Raw genomic sequence first — 18240 nt, forward strand, 5'->3', positions numbered from 1 at the left:
GGCCCCTCCCGGAGGGGCGCCATGGGGGGGGTCAAGACGCGGGGAGGGGGCGCCAACAGCCACGCCCTCCCGGCTCTCTTTCTCGCTCCCCTCAGCGCCTCACGCAGCCCCGCAGGCAGCCGAGGAAACTTTCTGGCCACGCCCACCGCCCCGGCGCCGCCCGATTGGCTGGCCCGCGCGAGGGCCGCTGGGAAGGCAAGCGCGGAAAAGGGGCCCCGAGGAGGAGGAGGACGGAGAGGGCGCGGCGGCGGCGCAGAGAGGACGGAGAGAGAGAGAGGAGGGCGGGCTCCGGGGAACAGCGCCCCCTGCGGCAGGGAGGGGGACTGCTCTGCGCCCAGCTGCTGCTGGGTTATACTGTACGTAATATAAAATAATAATAATAATAATAATAATAATAATAATAATAATAATAATACCCCGCCCTCCCCAGCCAAGGCCGGGCTCAGGGCGGCTAACAAGCAATAATAAAAACAAGTTGAATGAATACAACTTAAAAAACAAGATTAAAATACAAGATTAAAATATTGAAACATTAAAATGTTAAAATGCAGCCTCATCACAGGAGGAGAAAGGAAAAAGAAAAAAGAAAGAGGGGGAGGGAATCAAATAATAATAGTAGTTACAGATAGGTAGCCGTGCTGGTCTGCCGTAGTCGAAACAAAATTAAAAAAATTCCTTCCAGTTGCACCTTAAGGACCAACTAAGTTACCAATAACAAACTTAGTTGGTCTCTAAGGTGCTACTGGAAGGAATTTTTTAAATAACAACAACAACAACAACAACAACTTTATTACTTATTCCCCGCCCAGCTGGCTGGGTCTCCCCAGTCACCCTGGGAGGCTTCCAGCAGATTAAAAATACATTAAAACATCAGTTTTACTTTGTGTACTACCCTTCATCCAAAGATCTCAGCACGGTGTACAGCATAAAATGCAAAATAAAACCAAGGAAATTATAAAAACAAGAACAAAACAAACCAATAGCCCAGTTCCAATACAGTCCTACCTCGGGCTACAGACGCTTCAGGTTGTGTTTTTTTGGGTTACGGACCCGCCGAAACCCGGAAGTACCGGAATGGGTTACATCCGGGTTTGGGCGGTCGCATATGCGCAGAAGCGCTGAATTGCAACCGGTGCATGCACAGATGCGCCACTGCGGGTTGCGAACGCTGCGGATTGCAAACATGCATCCAGCACGGATCACATTCGCAAACTGAGCGTCCACTGTCTTTATTTATTTTCATTTTTTTTATTACACCACTTGATTGTAGAAAAACAACCTCAAAGCAATTTGCAAAAGTGATGACAAACCTAGACAACATCTCAAAAAGCAGAGACATTACCTTGTCGACAAAGATCCGTATAGTTAAAGCTATGGTTTTCCCAGTAGTGATGTATGGAAGTGAGAGCTGGACCATAAAGAAGGCTGATCACCAAAGAATGGATGCTTTTGAATTCTGTTGCTGGAGGAGACTCTTGAGAGTCCCATGGACTGCAAGGAGATGAAACCTCTCCATTCTGAAGGAAATCAGCACTGAGTGCTCACTGGAAGGACAGATCCTGAAGCTGAGGCTTCAAAACTTTGGCCACCTCATGAGAAGAGAAGACTCCCTGGAAAAGACCCTGATGTTGGGAAAGATGGAGGGCGCAAGGAGAAGGGGATGACAGAGGACGAGATGGTTGGACTGTGTCCTCGAAGCCAGCAGTTGACCAAACTGTGGGAGGCAGTGGAAGATGGGAGTGCCTGGTGTGCTCTGGTCCAGGGGGTCACAAAGAGTCGGACACGACTCAACGACTAAACAACAAAGACAGCAAAAATCAAGAAAAACATTCTTTAGAACGCTACAAGAAAACACAAAAGGTTGTTTTTTTAAATACCCAAACAGGTTAAAACGCACACCAGCTTGCCTTGGAGAAGACGACGCACCTCCAGAGAGGCAGCTAACTATCCATTTTGCGTTCTTCCTTATTGCAGGTCTATTATCCATCCCTGTCATAGCAGTCAACGTTTCCCTTTTTTTAAAGGAAATTCCCTTATTCCGAATAGGATTCCTCACAAGAAAAGGGAAAAGTTGACAGCTATGATCCCTATCCTTTGCTATCTCTGAAGCCAGGAAGTCTGGCCTTCGATTCACAAGGCACAAGCTATTTTCTTTCTTTTTTTTTAAGAATATTTATTAAAGTTTTCAATAGTAATACAATAAAAAAAGAATTTTTTTTAACAAAAATAAAAATATTTAAAAACACATAAGGTTTCCATTACTTGTTTTTCATTAACTTATTTCCCAGACCTCCTCATACATCCCTTTTTTGTATTCCAATTCAAATTGTTAGTTCAGCAAATCCTTATCAATAAATTTTAACCTATTTCTAAACCTTTTTTTCCATATTCTCTTAAAGCATTACAGCTGGAAACCACTTAATTTCTATCCGACATCATTCTAACATTCATTAATTTTGCAATATTTCTGTAAATAGTCTTTAAATTTATTCCAATCTTCTTCCGCCGACTCTTCTCCCTGGTCTTGGATTCTGCCAGTCATTTCTGCCAATCCCATATATTCCATCATCTTCATCTGCCATTCTTCCAGAGTGGGTAGATCCTGTGTCTTCCAGTACTTTGCAATGAGTATTCTTGCTGCTGTTGTAGCATACATAAAGAAAGTTCTATCCTTCTTTGACACCAATTGGCCGACCATGTCCAGGAGAAAGGCCTCTGGTTTCTTCAGGAAGGTATATTTAAATACCTTTTTCATTTCATTATAGATCATCTCCCAGAAGGCCTTAATCCTTGGGCACGTCCACCAAAGGTGAAAGAATGTACCTTCATTTTCTTTGCATTTCCAACATTTATTATCGGGCAAATGATAGATTTTTGCGAGCTTGACTGGGGTCATGTACCACCTGTAAATCATTTTCATAATATTCTCTCTTAAGGCATTACATGCCGTAAACTTCATACCTGTGGTCCATAACTGTTCCCAGTCAGCAAACATAATATTATGTCCAACATCTTGTGCCCATTTAATCATAGCAGATTTCACTGTTTCATCCTGAGTATTCCATTTCAACAGCAAGTTATACATCTTTGACAAAATCTTAGTTTAGATTCTAACAGCTCTGTTTCTAATTTTGATTTTTCCACCTGGAAGCCAACTTTCTTGCACAAGGCACGAGCTATTTTTAAAGCCGCAGAGGGTCCGCTTCCCACGATGCAACACGACACAAGCAAGACAATTGCCCTGGTGGAGATTCACATGGACCTGGGAAAAAGTCAGGTCATGGCTGGCAGCTGCTACCTGGAGATGGTGAGGATTGAACCCGAACCTTCTGCATTCAAAGCCGGTGCTTTGCCTCTGAGCTACCCTCCTTCCCCTCAGTGCACTGGCTTGAACAACTAGACCATTGTTGCTATTTTTCTTAGCACTGTAAATCATGCGAATATCGATTTAGTACAGCGTTGCGTTCTTCTGCTGCCATCTCCTGGCTGATGGGCAATCTGGGTTTTGTAATCCCGCTGTTCAGCTGCAGAGCGCCAGCCGGGCATGGTGGCTCCTGCCTGTGATCCCAGCTCCTTGGGAGGCTGAGGCTGGAGGATTGCTTGAGTCCAGGAGTTCTAGGCTGCGGTGGCTACGTGGAGCAGGTGTCCTGGCCAAGGTCAGCATCAACATGGGGGCTCTCTGGGGAGCCAGGGGCTACCAGGTTGCCTAAGGAGGGGCGAACCGGCCCAGGCTGGCAACAGAGCAGGCCAAAGCTCCCGTGCTGAGCAGTGGTGGGATTGCACCTCTGAGTAGCACCCTCAGTCTAGCCTGGGCAAGAAAGCAAGACCCAGCCTCTCTCTTTTGGAGGCTTTTCATGTCTCCGAGCACAATGTGATTCCTTTTCTGAGCACCGGCAGTGATGTAGTGGAAGGTGTTGTAGGAATTCTAAGGTCTCTGAGATATACAGTGGTACCCCGCAAGACGAACGCCTCGGAAGACGAAAAACTCGCTAGACGAAGGAGTTTTTCGTTTTCTTAGCCGCTTCGCAAGACGCATTTCCCTATGGGCTTGCTTCGCAAAATGAAGCTTGCCCCGCAAGCTCCGGGGATAGTGGGGAAGCGCAGCGCGTCTTCCCCTCTGTCCCCGGACCCCTTTTGAACCAAGGGGCGGCAACGGGGAGAAGCAATCTTCTCCCCACCGCCCCTTGCTTTAAACAGGACTGGGGACAGAGGGGAAGGCGCGCGGCGCTTCCCCTCTGTCCTCGGACGGTCTCCATAGGAACGCATTGATTGATTTTCAATGCATTCCTATGGGAAACCGTGCTTCGCAAGACGAAAAACTCGCAAGAAGAAAAAACTTGCGGAACGAATTCATTTCGTCTTGCGAGGCACCACTGTACCGTATTTTTTGCTCTATTGCACGCACCGGACCACAGAACACACCTAGTTTATTATTATTCTCCCCCCCCCCGCCCCAAAGAGCAACGGACAGGCAGCGCGCTTCCTCTTTAGCCTTGAGCAGCATCTTTAGCCTTGCACAACGGGATGGATCGTGCCTGCTGTCTACTGGGGCTGGACTAGACGACTCCTGGGGTTCCATTCCAACCCTGCAATTCTGTGACCTCGGAAGTTGTTGGGGGTCTCCACTACTGGAGGCTTTTAAGCAGCGGTTGGGGGACCATCTGCCTGGCGTTCTTTAGCTGTGATTCCTACATTGTGAGGGGGCTGGGCTAGATGACCCTCGAGTGGCCCTCCCAACTCTATACATTCCTACACTTCTGCAGCAGGAGATCCACAGCCACTTCACACAATGCCCACTCCCAATTTTCATTGGGGAGACATGTGGCTTCACTGTCTAGGTAGGTACCCCCCTACCTGCCACTCTCCCCCCACCCCACTTAAGTCGAGGGAATACCTGCCCAGAGAAGCTCCCAGGTGAGGCAAGGGTTAAGATCTACCTCTGGTAAATGGCTTTGTATCCTCCCTCTTTCCCTTTTCTCTTCTTCTTCTATGCTTGTTCCTTCTCTTGTGTTTTGTTTAATCTGTTTTTATTGTATACTAAAATAAAAGCTGCAAAGTTTCCTTTTTTATAATATTCCCCCCCCCCCCAAACTAAAACGTTAATCTAGATAAAAACACTGATCCAGAGGAAAATAAGGGGGTGGAGAAAGGACGAAAAAAGAAAAAGAGGTAGAGATAGAGAGATTTTTTAAAAGTTGGCTTCTTTAGCCTTGTGCAGCCTCCCGCGGCTGGAGAGGCGTGCTAGGCAATAGAGGAAGCCCGGGCAGCGAGCGGGATGGATCGCGCTCGCTGCCCGGGCTTCCTCTTTAGCCTTGCGAAGCCTCCCGTGGCTGGAGAGGTTGCGCAAGACTTTTCTAGAGGAGGGAGAAGGGACTGACTGGCCACGTCAGTCCCTTCTCCCTCCTGGGGAAAAGCCCGCTAGAGTCGCAGGAAGCTTGTGTGTGGCTCTTGGGGGCTTTTCCTGCCTGCCTCCCCCCTGCATTCGCTCCATAGGACGCACAGACTTCCCCCCTTAGTTTTTAAGACGGAAAAACTGTGTCCTATGGTGCGAAAAATACGGTATGTATCTCATACAGTCATACCTCTTGTTATGTTAGCTTCAGGTTATGTCTTTTCAGGTTGTGTCCCACTGTGACCCGGAAGTACCGGAAAGGGTTACTTCCGGGCATAGCTGTCAATGTTTTCCTTTTTTTTAAGGGAAATTCCTGTATTCTGAATAGGATTCCTCGCAAGAAAAGGGAAAAGTTGACAGCTATGCTTCCGGGTTTCGCCGCTCGCGCATGTGCAGACGCACAAAATGACATCATGCGCAGAAGCGGTGAATCGTGACCCGCGCAGACGTGGGTTGCGTTCTCTTCAGGTTGTGAACAGGGCTCCGGAACAGATCCCGTTCGCAACCAGAGGTACCACAGTATATATAAATCATATGTTCATAAATGTACAAGGCAAATACATACATCAGAATGTAAACCACATGTCTGAAATAGTACAGGAGAGCAATCCTGAAGCCATTTTGACTCCTCCAGTGACCTCAAATAATTCTCTGCAGTGAGGAAGGAAATGGGAAAAGCCTCCCCACTCACTGGCGGAGGAACAGGGGTGCGGGGGGAGCGTACCACCCCCCGCGGCACGATCCTGGTGGGGTGCCATCATGGTTGCCCCCCCGCTGGGCGTCACGTCCCTGCAGGCAGTGCACCACGCCTCCAGGACACGTGCCACGCCCCCGGGACGCGCACCAGCCATGCCCCCATCTGCTCTCTGCCTCCCCCCCTGCCAAAGCTTGAAGCACCCCCACTGTCTCCATTGTCTCTTTACTCACAAATCCTGTCTTAAGGGGGTATTTGTGCATGAATAGAGTGAGCCTGTGACCTGGATTCAGGAACTAAAGTATTGACCATCATAAAAGAATAGCCAGGCTGCCCAGGTAAAGCAATCAGTGACCATTATCGGGTATCCTGGCAAACAGGATTTCTGCTGTAGACCACCTCTTCTGCTGTAGAACGCCTCCTTCTGTGATGTATGTATTATGTTTTGGGGGGTGGTTTTGAGCTACAGGGTGGCAATTTCAAAAGTCTATGTAAGATCTTGCACACCATTGTTCTGGGTTCCTCCTCCCTCCTGCGTGTGGTGAGTGAGCACCCTGTTGCAACAGTTTAATAAAGAGCAGGCTTACTAGCTGCTTTGCTTCTCAATATTCTCTGGTTGGCCTCTGTTATCTTCTCCTACGATAGAGAACCTACAGGAGGACTCTATACGGGCTCTTGGACACCCCATTAGGGAAAAGGGGCAGATTTTTCTTATAACAAAGGGATTTGGAGGAATGCAACTCTGGGACATCCCCCTGCCCCCCTGAGCAGGAGCTATACCATCATATGCTGGAGAACTGGGGCAACTGATGGACCGTCCTTGCTCTGACGGTGATAAAGAGGCTTTCAAGTTTGCTCAGAGGAAGTCTCCGACTGAGAAATAGCCCTGAGCCAGAGGCTGGGGCCTCCTTCCTCTTTGTTTGATCACTTTCCCCTTTCACACGAGCAGTTTTACAAACAGCAACACTTCTTTGCAAACTGGTTTGTGTTTTTGCTATTTTGAACTTTTTTTGTTCGTTTGTTAGAGGCTCAAGGTGTTTTACACGTTTTGCAAACTTTTATGGAATGATATGCAGCCGTGACTGAAAACTGAAAGAATCTGCACTTTCAAAAAATGACAACACTTGCCTCATTTTATTTTGATTTATATTTATTGCCTGCCCAAAGAGCTCAGGATGGGATAACAAGGCAACAAACATGCATGAGTTACCCTTAAAATTAGTCCCAGCATAGCCCAAATATACAGAGGTAACCCTATCCAAGATAGTCCATGTGAACGAAAACTAGGTTTGCAGTTCCAGTTACAGATAGGTAGCCGTGTTGGTCTGCCATAGTCAAAACAAAAAAAATTCCTTCCAGTAGCACCTTAAAGACCAACTAAGTTAGTTCTTGGTATGAACTGTATCTGAAGAAGTGTACAGTATCTGAAGAAGTGTGCATGCACACGAAAGCTCATACCAAGAACTAACTTAGTTGGTCTTTAAGGTGCTACTGGAAGGATTTTTTTTTTGTTTTGACTAGGTTTGCAGTGCTTTCAAAAGAGACTCAGGCTAGGACTTTGCTGAGCCTCTATGGAGCATTTTTTCACCACGAGGCTGTTTCTCAGGCCCCTAGAGTTTCAAGCACGTCATGGGAATAAAGAACCATAGATGGCGAATGGCTTGATTCCCCTAAAACTGGCATCCCCTCTAAACAGGTTAGGGGAATGCACCAGCTCAATTGCAGGGAGAGGAATAATAGAACTGTGGAGGCACCCCAGGAATCAGCTCGTCCAACCCTCTGCAATGTAGGAATCTCAACTGGTGCCTGGTCTCTGTATTAAGGCAACTGGTGGGTTTCAGCATTCATATCCTCCAGGGTATAGAAGGAATACGTGGAGCTGCCTTGTACAGCATTAGACTAACAAGCCTTGGACATGGGCTAGAGGGCTTCCTGCTCTGGTTGGCTGGCGATGGGTCTCCCTATCAGCAACTCAGTAGAGGGTTTGGTGCTCACGTAAAGTCAGAAGAAAGGACTCACGCAAAACTACATGGCTATAGGATCCATGTGCTGTTCCCTGAGCATTCCCCTCTGGCGTTGACACAGCAGAGGTGAGGCCACAGCTAAATGCACAAGTTAAGGCATGTTCAAGTTTCATTGTCTCTAAGCTGTGGTCCACGGCAGGGTGGCCAACGACTCTGCAACCTGAGGGTGGAAAGGCTTCTCTTAGAGCTCCGTTTTCCCACGGAAAATTGGCATACCTTTGGCAGTAATGACGACCAGGCGCCAGCTGCAAATAAGTATCGGGCAAACTTGGCGTTTTACGAAGTTGTCCGCTTTGTTCGTAAAATAAAATGTGTGAAATGAACCGGCTGAGTGAGAACACTTAGGTCACCAGAAAACTTTCAGATGCAACTGACCCCTAATTTGCACGGGAAATTTCCCAGAAAACCCGCAGGACTGATGGTGCCCAACAGAGTCATGGAACTGTTTAGCCTGGCCTACAATGATCAGCCGTGACTCTCAGCAACTACCCAGAATGCAGGCATAATTTGTTATGTACTGAAGTTCTCACCCTGGGCCAGCAGGGGGAGACTGTAGATAGTTATGCAAATAAGGGATCGAAAGTGACATTCGGTGATTGGATAGTTTTAGAAAATTGTTACAGTTACGTTGTAGTGGAGCTCTATATAAGCAGGCTGGCTGAACCCTTCAGTTCAGTTCTGTTCTGGCCTGTGAATAAACAAGAGCTGTCTGAAGAATCGCTGTGTCATCTGATATGTTCACCCACAAATTAACATAATTTTTATTTGCCCTTATGATGCCATAGTGGGGCGGTCATACACAACCCCGCTTTCAATATTGTTTGTGCCTGCAGAAGTTTTGGAGGTAGGCATACTTATTTATCTCCAGTCCTCTAACTTTTTAGAGTGCCCCTCCAATAAAACACTGGAGTGCCCGCAATAAAACACTGGGGAAACACTGCAAAATAATAACACAGAAGGAAGGGTGGGTGGTCCAATGTTAATCCACTACGAATGCACTATTTTTGTGTCAATGGCATGTTGCAGAAGAAACCCATGGAGAATGGTAGGAACTGAAAGCAAGGCTGAGAATGTGCCCTCCAAGGTGCGCACCACACATTTAAAACACTCGGACCACATTAACTGAAGCACCTATCCTGAGACGGCATTCACAACTGTTCATTTTAATGTGTGCATGGAATTCGGGTTATTGGGAATTTTGGTATTCGCAGAAAGAGTTGGAAGGGACCCTTGAGAATCATTTAGTCCAGTCCCCTGCAATGCAGGGATCGCAATTCACTTGGGGGCAGATAAATAAAAATGGCCAGATATGCCTTAAAAACCAGACAGGCTCAATAAAGCCTTTATTTGTGAAGGGGGAGCTACTGCTGTTCATGAGTGGCCATTTGAGATGATACTGCCATATACAGACTATGGCTCCCTGAGATTCTTGAGGTTGAGGCAGGAACTGGCTGCATGCACCAAGTGCCTTTGACCGCCCAGCGATGCCCCTTCCAATCTGCAAATCAATTATTCCCCCCTCTCGAACAGTTTGCAGAATTCTCTGGGCGCCACCTGCAGAAAGGAGGACCTTAGGACCTCTGCTTGGCTTCCGTTTGTGATGTGCAACCACCTCCCCTCACCCACACAACCACCCCACAACCCCAAGATGTGCTTCTCCTCTTTTTGCCACGCTGACTTTGGGGTTGGGGAGGTGGTCTGAGGTGAAGAGATCCACCTGTAGGCTCCCCTTAACCCCAAAAGGCAAGGGTGGGGAACCTTTTTCAACCCAAAGGTTGCAGGGCGATTTGGACAGTGGGCGAGGCGTCTCAGAGGCAAAAAAGCAGGGAGAGCATTGGATGCAGCCATTACACTTATGTAAGTAGGTACTCCCAGTAGTGATGTATGGAAGTGAGAGCTGGACCATAAAGAAGGCTGATGGGCAAAGAATTGATGCTTTTGAATTCTGGTGCTGGAGGAGACTCTTGAGAGTCCCATGGACTGCAAGAAGACCAAACCTATCCATTCTGAAGGAAATCAGCCCTGAGTGCTCACTGGAAGGACAGATCCTGAAGCTGAGGCTCCATTACTTTGGCCACCTCATGAGAAGAGAAGACTCCCTGGAAAAGACCCTGATGTTGGGAAAGATGGAGGGCACAAGGTGAAGGGGATGACAGAGGACGAGATGGTGGGACAGTGTTCTTGGAGCTACCAGCATGAGTTTGACTAAACTGCGGGAGGCAGTGGAAGACAGGAGTGCCTGGTGTGCTCTGGTCCATGGGGTCACGAAGAGTCGGACACGACTAAGCGACTAAACAACAACAACAACAACTGTAGGTTCATTCCAGGCACATGAAAGCCAGATATATTCTCTCTCTCTCACTCTGAGATGCACACAGGCACCTCACAGCCTTATACTGAATCAGACCATTGGTGTGTGGAGCAGGGCTGGGGAGGGGCTGTGGCCAGAGGGGCAAGGATGGGGTGCAATTGGTTCCCAGGCCTGTGGCTCCCCACCCTTGATTGAACGTTCTCCAGGCTTGGTTCACCTTTCTGAGCAACGTGGCCCTGTGAGCAGTGATGCTTGTGGGCTACGGGGCACCCTGAGGTCCACGTTTGGATCCTGGCCCTGAGATTCCCTGAAGAGATCCATCTCCAGACCTCCCCTCAATCCCCAAGAGCCTGAGGTTGAAATCTCCCTTGTCCTCAGCTGGTCCTCTCTGCTCTGGCAGCGTCCCATCTGTTTTCACACCTCCGCTGCCCCATCAGATCAGGAAACGAGAACCTCTAAGATCTCTGGCTTTTCCTGAACCCCCTGATGAGAAGATCAGCCTTGGTCTGGCCACCTTCTAGGGCTGGCGAAGCAACATTGCGCCACAACGCATGTGGGGATAATGTGCACCCGAGAACAGAATCAGGGTTTCTTTGGGGCAGAGAAGGAACAGCCCAAAGGGCAGTCACTAATGTTAATAAGGCAGCATTGAAAAGGCAGCTTTAAGTAAAATGCATCCCCAGCTGTGCAGAGACAGGCGGGTATGGCTTTGCTAAGACCCCAACTGAGCCGCGGAGCCCAAGGTGGGCGAGGTCAGGTTTTTGACAATCCTGCCAAGGTTGGCAATCTTTTCTTCCAGCAAGTAGTTCTTCTTCTCCACAGTCTTCTGCCTCCGCTCGGTCATCTCCAGGGCCTTCAGGAGCTGTGCGTTCTCCACAAAGAGGTCCTTCACCATCTCGTCGGCTTTTGTGTTCTTGGCAAGCTGGAAAACACAGGCAGCAAATGTGGGCTTGCTCCCCAAGGGTGCAAAAACAAGATCTGTGTTCCGTAATGCTCTGCCCTGACCCCACAACCCAGGTGCTCATCCCAACTCAACCCGAAATATTCATGTTGTGTGCTTTTTAAATGTTTGGTTGTAATTGGCTTAAAAGAAGAAAAGGGAAATTCCTCACATTTCTAGATCCAGGTTGGGGGCAAATACTCTCTTGATGAGAGGCAAGCAAAGAAAAGTGTGCAAATATAATTTGTTAGACTTTACAATATCCCCTCCTAAGTTTCTTTCCAAAGTTCCCCTTTCTTCCCTTAGCATTGAAAGAGACCACCTGTTTGGTAAGTTAAAAATGCTTTACTTACTAACTCTTCAAAGGTCAGATTCATATGCTTTTCCATACAGCAGCAAGACAACATAATCAGCAAAACTTAGTTTCAAAATTGATAAATGTTTCTAAATTATTTGTATAGAAACACAAAGATGATTTGGTAAAGCCACATGGTGTGGCCTTAGATCAATCAGCCAGACAATTCACCCAGTTTTGCCAAAATTTTCTCCCAAAGTGAGGGGTGGCGGGGTGACCTAGCAAAGCCTGGGAGGATGGCTTACTCTGTGGTCTTAACCCCTTCATGCATTAACTAGAACTAAGCATACTGGTTATTTGCAGCTGATATTTATCCCACATATTGGTGATTCCCGGAGCTGTTGAGGAACCATCGCTCGATGACTGAAACAGGAGCGGGAACCATTTGCGTTCCAGTTGTTGCTGGACTCCAACTCCCATCAGCCCCAGAAGCCAGCATGACCAGTGGTCAGGGATGATGGGAATTAGAATCCTGCAACCACAGGTTAGCTGCTCCAGATCGAGGGCAAAGGCTCACCTGTTCTTTCAGCTGATTGACTTTGTCTTGGAGCAGCCTCTTCACCAGCCTCAGCTGCTGTTCAACATCCATCATGCGCTTTTCCATGGTTTTGAGCAGATGCTCTTGTCCACCCTAAAATGGAACATAAGGACGCATTGTGAAGACTCAGTCCTGCTAGGCTGCAGAGCAATTAACTGGTCTTTTTTCAAAATTAGTTTTTATTAAAGATTTTCTTGTGTTGCAAAACAAATAACAAGGAAAAGAGCAATTTAAAACACACACCCCAAATAAACAACACCCACCCAAGTTAAAACCCCCTTCCATGGGTGTAGCCACAATTTAGAGGGCGGACAGGCATGGGGGAGGGGCAAAACTGAGCTCTTGCAATGCGACTGGTCATTTAGTTACAGTAAGTATTTTCATATGCCTGTTGTCTTTGTCCAGGGAGTTTTCTTGGCAGGGATACTGGAGTGGCTTGCCGGTTCCTGCTCCAGGTGAATTCGAATTCTGGTGCTGGAGGAGACTCTTGAGAGTCCCATGGACTGCAAGAAGATCAAACCTCTCCCTTCTGAAGGAAATCAGCCCTGAGTGCTCACTGGAAGGACAGATCCTGAAGCTGAGGCTCCAAGACTTTGGCCACCTCATGAGAAGAGAAGACTCCCTGGAAAAGACCCTGATGTTGGGAAAGATGGAGGGCACAAGGAGAAGGGGATGATGGAGGATGAGATGGTGGGACAGTGTTGTCGAAGCTACCAGCATGAGTTTGACCAAACTGCGGGAGGCAGTGGAAGACAGAAGTGCCTGGCGTGCTCTGGTCCATGGGGTCACGAAGAGTCGGACACGACTAAACAACACCACCATGCATAATTCTGGCCACAGCGATCCATGCGACGGTCACCTCCAGGCTTGATTATTGTAATTTGCTCTACACGGGGCTGCCCTTGAAGCTGACCCAGAAACTCTAGCAGGTGCAGAATGCCACGGCGAGGCTCCTTACAGGGTCCTCACCTCAGGATCACATTCACCCGGTGCTATACCAGCTGCACTGGCTCCCGGTGGAGTACAGGATCAGGTTTAAGGTGCTGGTTTTGACCTTTAAAGCCCTATGTGGCCTAGGACCCACGTAGCTACGGGACCGCCTCTCCTGGTATGCCCCGCGGAGGACCTTAAGGTCCACAAATGACAACACTTTGGAGGTCCCAAGTCTCAACTAGGGCCAGGGCCTTTTCAGTACTGGGCCCAACATGGTGGAACACTCTGTCACAAGAGACTAGGGCCCTGCGGGACTTGACATCTTTCCGCAGGCCTGCAAGACAGAGCTGTTCCGCCTGGCCTTTGGTTTGGACTCAGTCTGACCCTTATGTTTCCCTCCCCTTATGGTCTTGATCTATCGGCTACTTTTAAAATAAGGCTGCATTTTAAATTGTATTTTAACCTGTATTTTAAATTGGTTCCCCCGCATTATGTTTTTACTGTGATTTTATTGCTGTTAGCAGCCCTGAGCCCAGCTCTGGCCGTGGAGGGTGGGGTATAAATAAAAATTATTATTATTATTATTATTATTATTAACCTCTATCATGCTGTTGTCGGTGTCCCATCACCCTTTATGGGAGGCTTCTAACCAGAGGTTGGATGGCCGCTTGTCAAGGGATTCTTTAACTGTGATTCCTGCACTGCTGAGGGTTGGACTCGATGACATTTGGGGGCCCGTCTTCCAATTCTATGATTTCAGCTGCTCTCTCCTGTACTTTCCCCAAAGCTATAATGTCCTTTTTGAGGTGATCAGAACCGCATGCGCTATTCCAGATGTGGTTGCACCATAAGAACAGGGGAAGCTGCCTTTATACAGAGCCAGAGCACTGCTCCATCTAACTCAGTACTCCCTACACTGACCGGCAGCAACTCTCCGGGGTTCCAGAAACTGGGAGTTTCCTGTTCCTGCCAGCGATTGATCCTGGGACCTTCTGCACGCAAAGCAGATGTTCTTACCACTGAGCCACAGCGCTTCCAGCAAGAAGGTGCTACAATAAAGGCAGTTGCTTCGGTTGAGAGACCTGCATTGCGTGGGGTTAGACTAGATGACCGCCAGGTTCCCTTCCAACTCCCCACTTCTATGCTTCTACAATCCCAGGTGTGGGATTTGCCTTTCACAGCTGAAGCAGATGGGGCTGATGCTTCCATTGAGTTATCCCCCACCACAACCCCAAGATCCGTTTCCTCATAGGCCACAGATATCTGAACTTCGTCTGTCCATGTGAGCAGGGCCGGATTTAGGTTTGATGCGGCCCTCAGCTCCTGAAGGTAAGGGGCCCTTTCTATGTCCAGCTGTCCTTTGTCAACAACAAATTGTCCCCGTTTTTGTGTTGAATATATGCTATATGGTCATTTATGGACCTAATAGGTATATATGTATATTTATTTTTATAAATTTTTTATTGAATTTTCAAATTATAACAACTAATTTTCCATAAATCTTAATTAAATAATTTATATATCCATATTTCTCCCCTCCTCCCTCTTTGGCTTCCCCCGTATTCCTGTATTGATTCATTAAACAAATTCTGTACCCTGCTGATTTTGCCTCTTACACAGTTGTGAAAGTTTAGTCAAAATCTGCCAATAAGTCAAAATCTTTATACAGTGGCACCTCGGGATGCGAACGGGATCTGTTCCGGAGCCCCATTCGCATTCTGAATGGAATGTAAGACTCGATGGCACGTCTGCGCGGTTGCGTTTTGCCGCTTCTGCACATGATGTCATTTTGAGCATCTGCGCATGCGCGAGAGGTGAAACCTGGAAGTAACGCACTCCGTTACTTCCAGGTTGCCACAGAGCACAACCCAAAAGCGCTTAACCTGAAGCACATTCAACTCGAAGTATGACTGTACTGTCTTTTTATATAGTTTATAAATGGTTCCCACTCTTTTATGAAATCAGTGTTGTCTCTCTCATGTATCCTCTGTCAGTTTAGCCAGTTCCGCATAGTCCATAAACTTAGCTTGCCATTCTTCCCTTGTTGGCCAGCAAAGGACCTAATAGGTATCTAACGCCATTTGCACATAACAAAATATGTATTTTATCAAAGTAATTGTTGGCCAACAAAGGAGCTAACAGGTATCTAAAGCCATTTGCACAAAAATACAATTACCGGTAAGATAGTAAAATTCATGTTAAATTGCTGTTTTAGGGGTTACTTTTAAAAGTCTGTAATGGATTAATCTGTTGTGCATTACTTTCTATGTGAAGGCGTACCTTGGTTTTGGAACGCTTTGGTTTTGGAACAGACTTCCGGAACGGAGTAAGTTTGAGAACCAAGGTACCACTGTATATAGAAAGGAGCAAACCAGTGATGTTTGAGGGAGCAGGCTAGCAGGCGGGTCCATGACTTACATCACAGGAGCCTACACAACACAAAACACTGTTGCTCCATGTAAGTTGTATTTTATTTGTTTTTTACAGTATCTTATATTTTGGAAATGGAGGCCTGAGGAGAATTTCCAAGGGACTGGAGGGCGTAGCTGTCAACTTTTCCCTTTTTAAAAGGGAAATTCCCTTATTCCAAATAGGATTCCTCGCAAGAAAAGGGAAAAGTTGACAGCTATGCTGGAGGGCCAGATTGACCCCCTGGACTGGAGGTCCACCACACCTCCCCCCCCCATGGTTTAGTAAGAGAAGACCACACACACATATTTAAAATGTGTATTTTATTTGTCCAATTAAAATAAAAAAGTGTAGCTCTTTCCCCGCTTAAAAAGTATTGATACATCTTGTACAAAACTTTGTATAAATAACCCAAATTTTCTCCTTCAAATCCAATATATAAAAAATTTGTACCTTTTTGTTCAAAAAATAGTTACAGCATAAAATTTGAGGGCAAAAAAATAACCTTTCTCTTTCCAAACTCCCCTGGATAAGCAATTTTTAAATAACATAAATAAATTTTAAAAAAACAACAAATGATTCATAAGAAATTTAAGGGGAAAAAATAGACAACAATGTGTGATTCTCTTTTTTCTCCCCACGCAGAAAAAGAAACAAAAATAGATTATGAGGAAAAATAAATAAGGGGGAAGAAAACATAATACTGGAGAGGCTTTAAATTAAAGTAACTTGTTTTTTTTTTAAAAAAAAAAACCAAAGCAAAAATAAAAATAAAAAGCAATTTGATCCCTGGGTTTCTCCGCTTATGCCAGTATGTGTGAGTAAGGGATGAGGTGGATTTAGCAGCCAAGGGCAGTCAGAGGTGACCGATCCGTCTGTACGTATCTGCGTGAACCGATCTCTGCTCCGGAAGCAAGGCCTAGGGAGAGAAGGCAAGGAGGAGACGCTTCACACACAGCCTTTTGCAAAACAGCACGTCACAGTTAGTAATGCAGACAAACAGCGCCACTTAAGCCATCGCAGCAAGACAGACACATCAGTGAGTGCTGGGGGATAAAGAGGAAAGGACAGCAAGCCCAACATTTACGGAAGAGCAAGCCCAGCTCCCGGGGAATAGCAAGCCTAACATGCAGGGGAATCGCAAAGAACATTTGGTTAAAGATTAGTCTCAGCTGTGCGGAAAGTGTTATGTACTGAAGTTCTCACCCTGGGCCAGCAGGGGGATACTGTAGATAGTTATGCAAATGAAGGATTGAAAGTGACGTTCAGTGATTGGATAGTTTGTATGCAAATGAAGGATCGAAAGTGACGTTCAGTGATTGGCTAGTTTCAGAAAATGGTTACTGTTGCATTCTAGTGGAGCTCTATATAAGCAGGCTGACTGAGCTCCTCAGTTCAGTTCTGTTCCAGCTTACAAATAAAGAGCTGCTTTGGAAGAATCGCTGTGTCGTCTGATATGTTCGCCCACAACTTAACAGAAAGGGCAAGCAATGCGACACCTGTGTCGTTATTTCCACTTGGGGGGAACTCGCCACGCAAAGCCACTTCCGCACTTCAGAGGAGGTGGGGTTGCGGGTTTCACAGCCTAGCCTCGTGTGATTGGGGGGATTTCCGTCCGCGTCACCCCCCCTGGGGGCGTGGCCTGCCCTATTTAAAGCAGGACACGGCCAGGGATCTCCCTCTTTGCCGCTCATCAGCTGTTCTTGTTTTTCCCACCCTCCTGTCCTATAAGGTTTCCGTTCTTTGACCTTGCTATGGACCTTGGTTGGTCGCCATTGAGGGGCCTGGTAGGAATTTTTCCACTTGGCAAATTGGCACCAGGCACTTGGTTTTCGCCTACCTCGTAGCAAATCGTCACAACTTTCTGGGTATTGGCAGTTAGGCATTGGTATAGTTCGGTAATTGGAAGAGGGAGGTAACGCTATCACCTGCCCCACATATTGAAGGGTAGTCCGGTAAAGGATTCCGGGGGGTGTGGCCCTGTCCGAAGCCTAGGGAGGTGGGGGCCTAAGGCACGCCCCCAAGCGGTGACCCCGGGGGAGTTCCTAGTTGATGTCATCAGCAGGACTCCCCCTACTGGTGGTTAACCCTTCCCGGACTTCCAGCGGACGGGCTGGAGTCGGATATAGTCGGTTAGGACCAATGCCTAAGCCAATACCGCTCATCACCTGTAACCAATAAAAGTTGTAGCCTTTTTTAGCCCATTAACCTTAATAATTGTGTCATGTGTCATTATTTCCACGGGGGGGGGGGGAGAGAACTCGCCACGCAACACCTGCCAGCTACGCGATTCTTCTGGAAAGCTTGCAGGTTTTTGTTTTGTTTTTTACATCTTTTGATTCATTTTCTATAACCAAATCACAAAAAAATAAAAATAAAAATAAACAACACACACCAAAGAAAAAAGAAAACACCAACCAAAACAAAAGACATGAACAAACCAGAAGACAAACATTAATTAACAACAAATAACGGTTGACTTCCCTCCATCTCGGTTTTGGGTTATGTAAATATTAAATCTATTCTGCAGTTTTTCATTTTATATCGTCTACACATCGCAAGGGTCATATTAAACCTACTGTGATTTTTACATCTCTAGAATTTGTTTCCATATATGTTATGAATTTGGTCCAATCTTCAATAA

The 18240-nt window shown here is 46.8% G+C and overlaps 1 protein-coding gene across 1 annotated transcript in view; it reads right to left on the reverse strand.

Moving 5' to 3' along the window:
- Window positions 1–10427: 10427 nt before the first annotated feature.
- The window catches only part of NIN (ninein), a 116818-nt gene continuing 109005 nt past the window's right edge, over window positions 10428–18240 (reverse strand). The window contains exons 28-29 of the mRNA XM_083753789.1: window positions 12234–12347; window positions 10428–11343 (exon numbers count right to left, since the gene is read on the reverse strand). Of these exons, the coding sequence (XP_083609915.1) occupies window positions 11134–11343; window positions 12234–12347 (324 nt within the window). The 3' untranslated portion in view covers window positions 10428–11133. The remainder of the gene's footprint in view (window positions 11344–12233; window positions 12348–18240) is intronic.

Source organism: Podarcis gaigeae, assembly GCF_964106915.1.
Source record: "Podarcis gaigeae genome assembly, chromosome: 1".
Classification (NCBI taxonomy): domain Eukaryota; kingdom Metazoa; phylum Chordata; class Lepidosauria; order Squamata; family Lacertidae; genus Podarcis; species Podarcis gaigeae.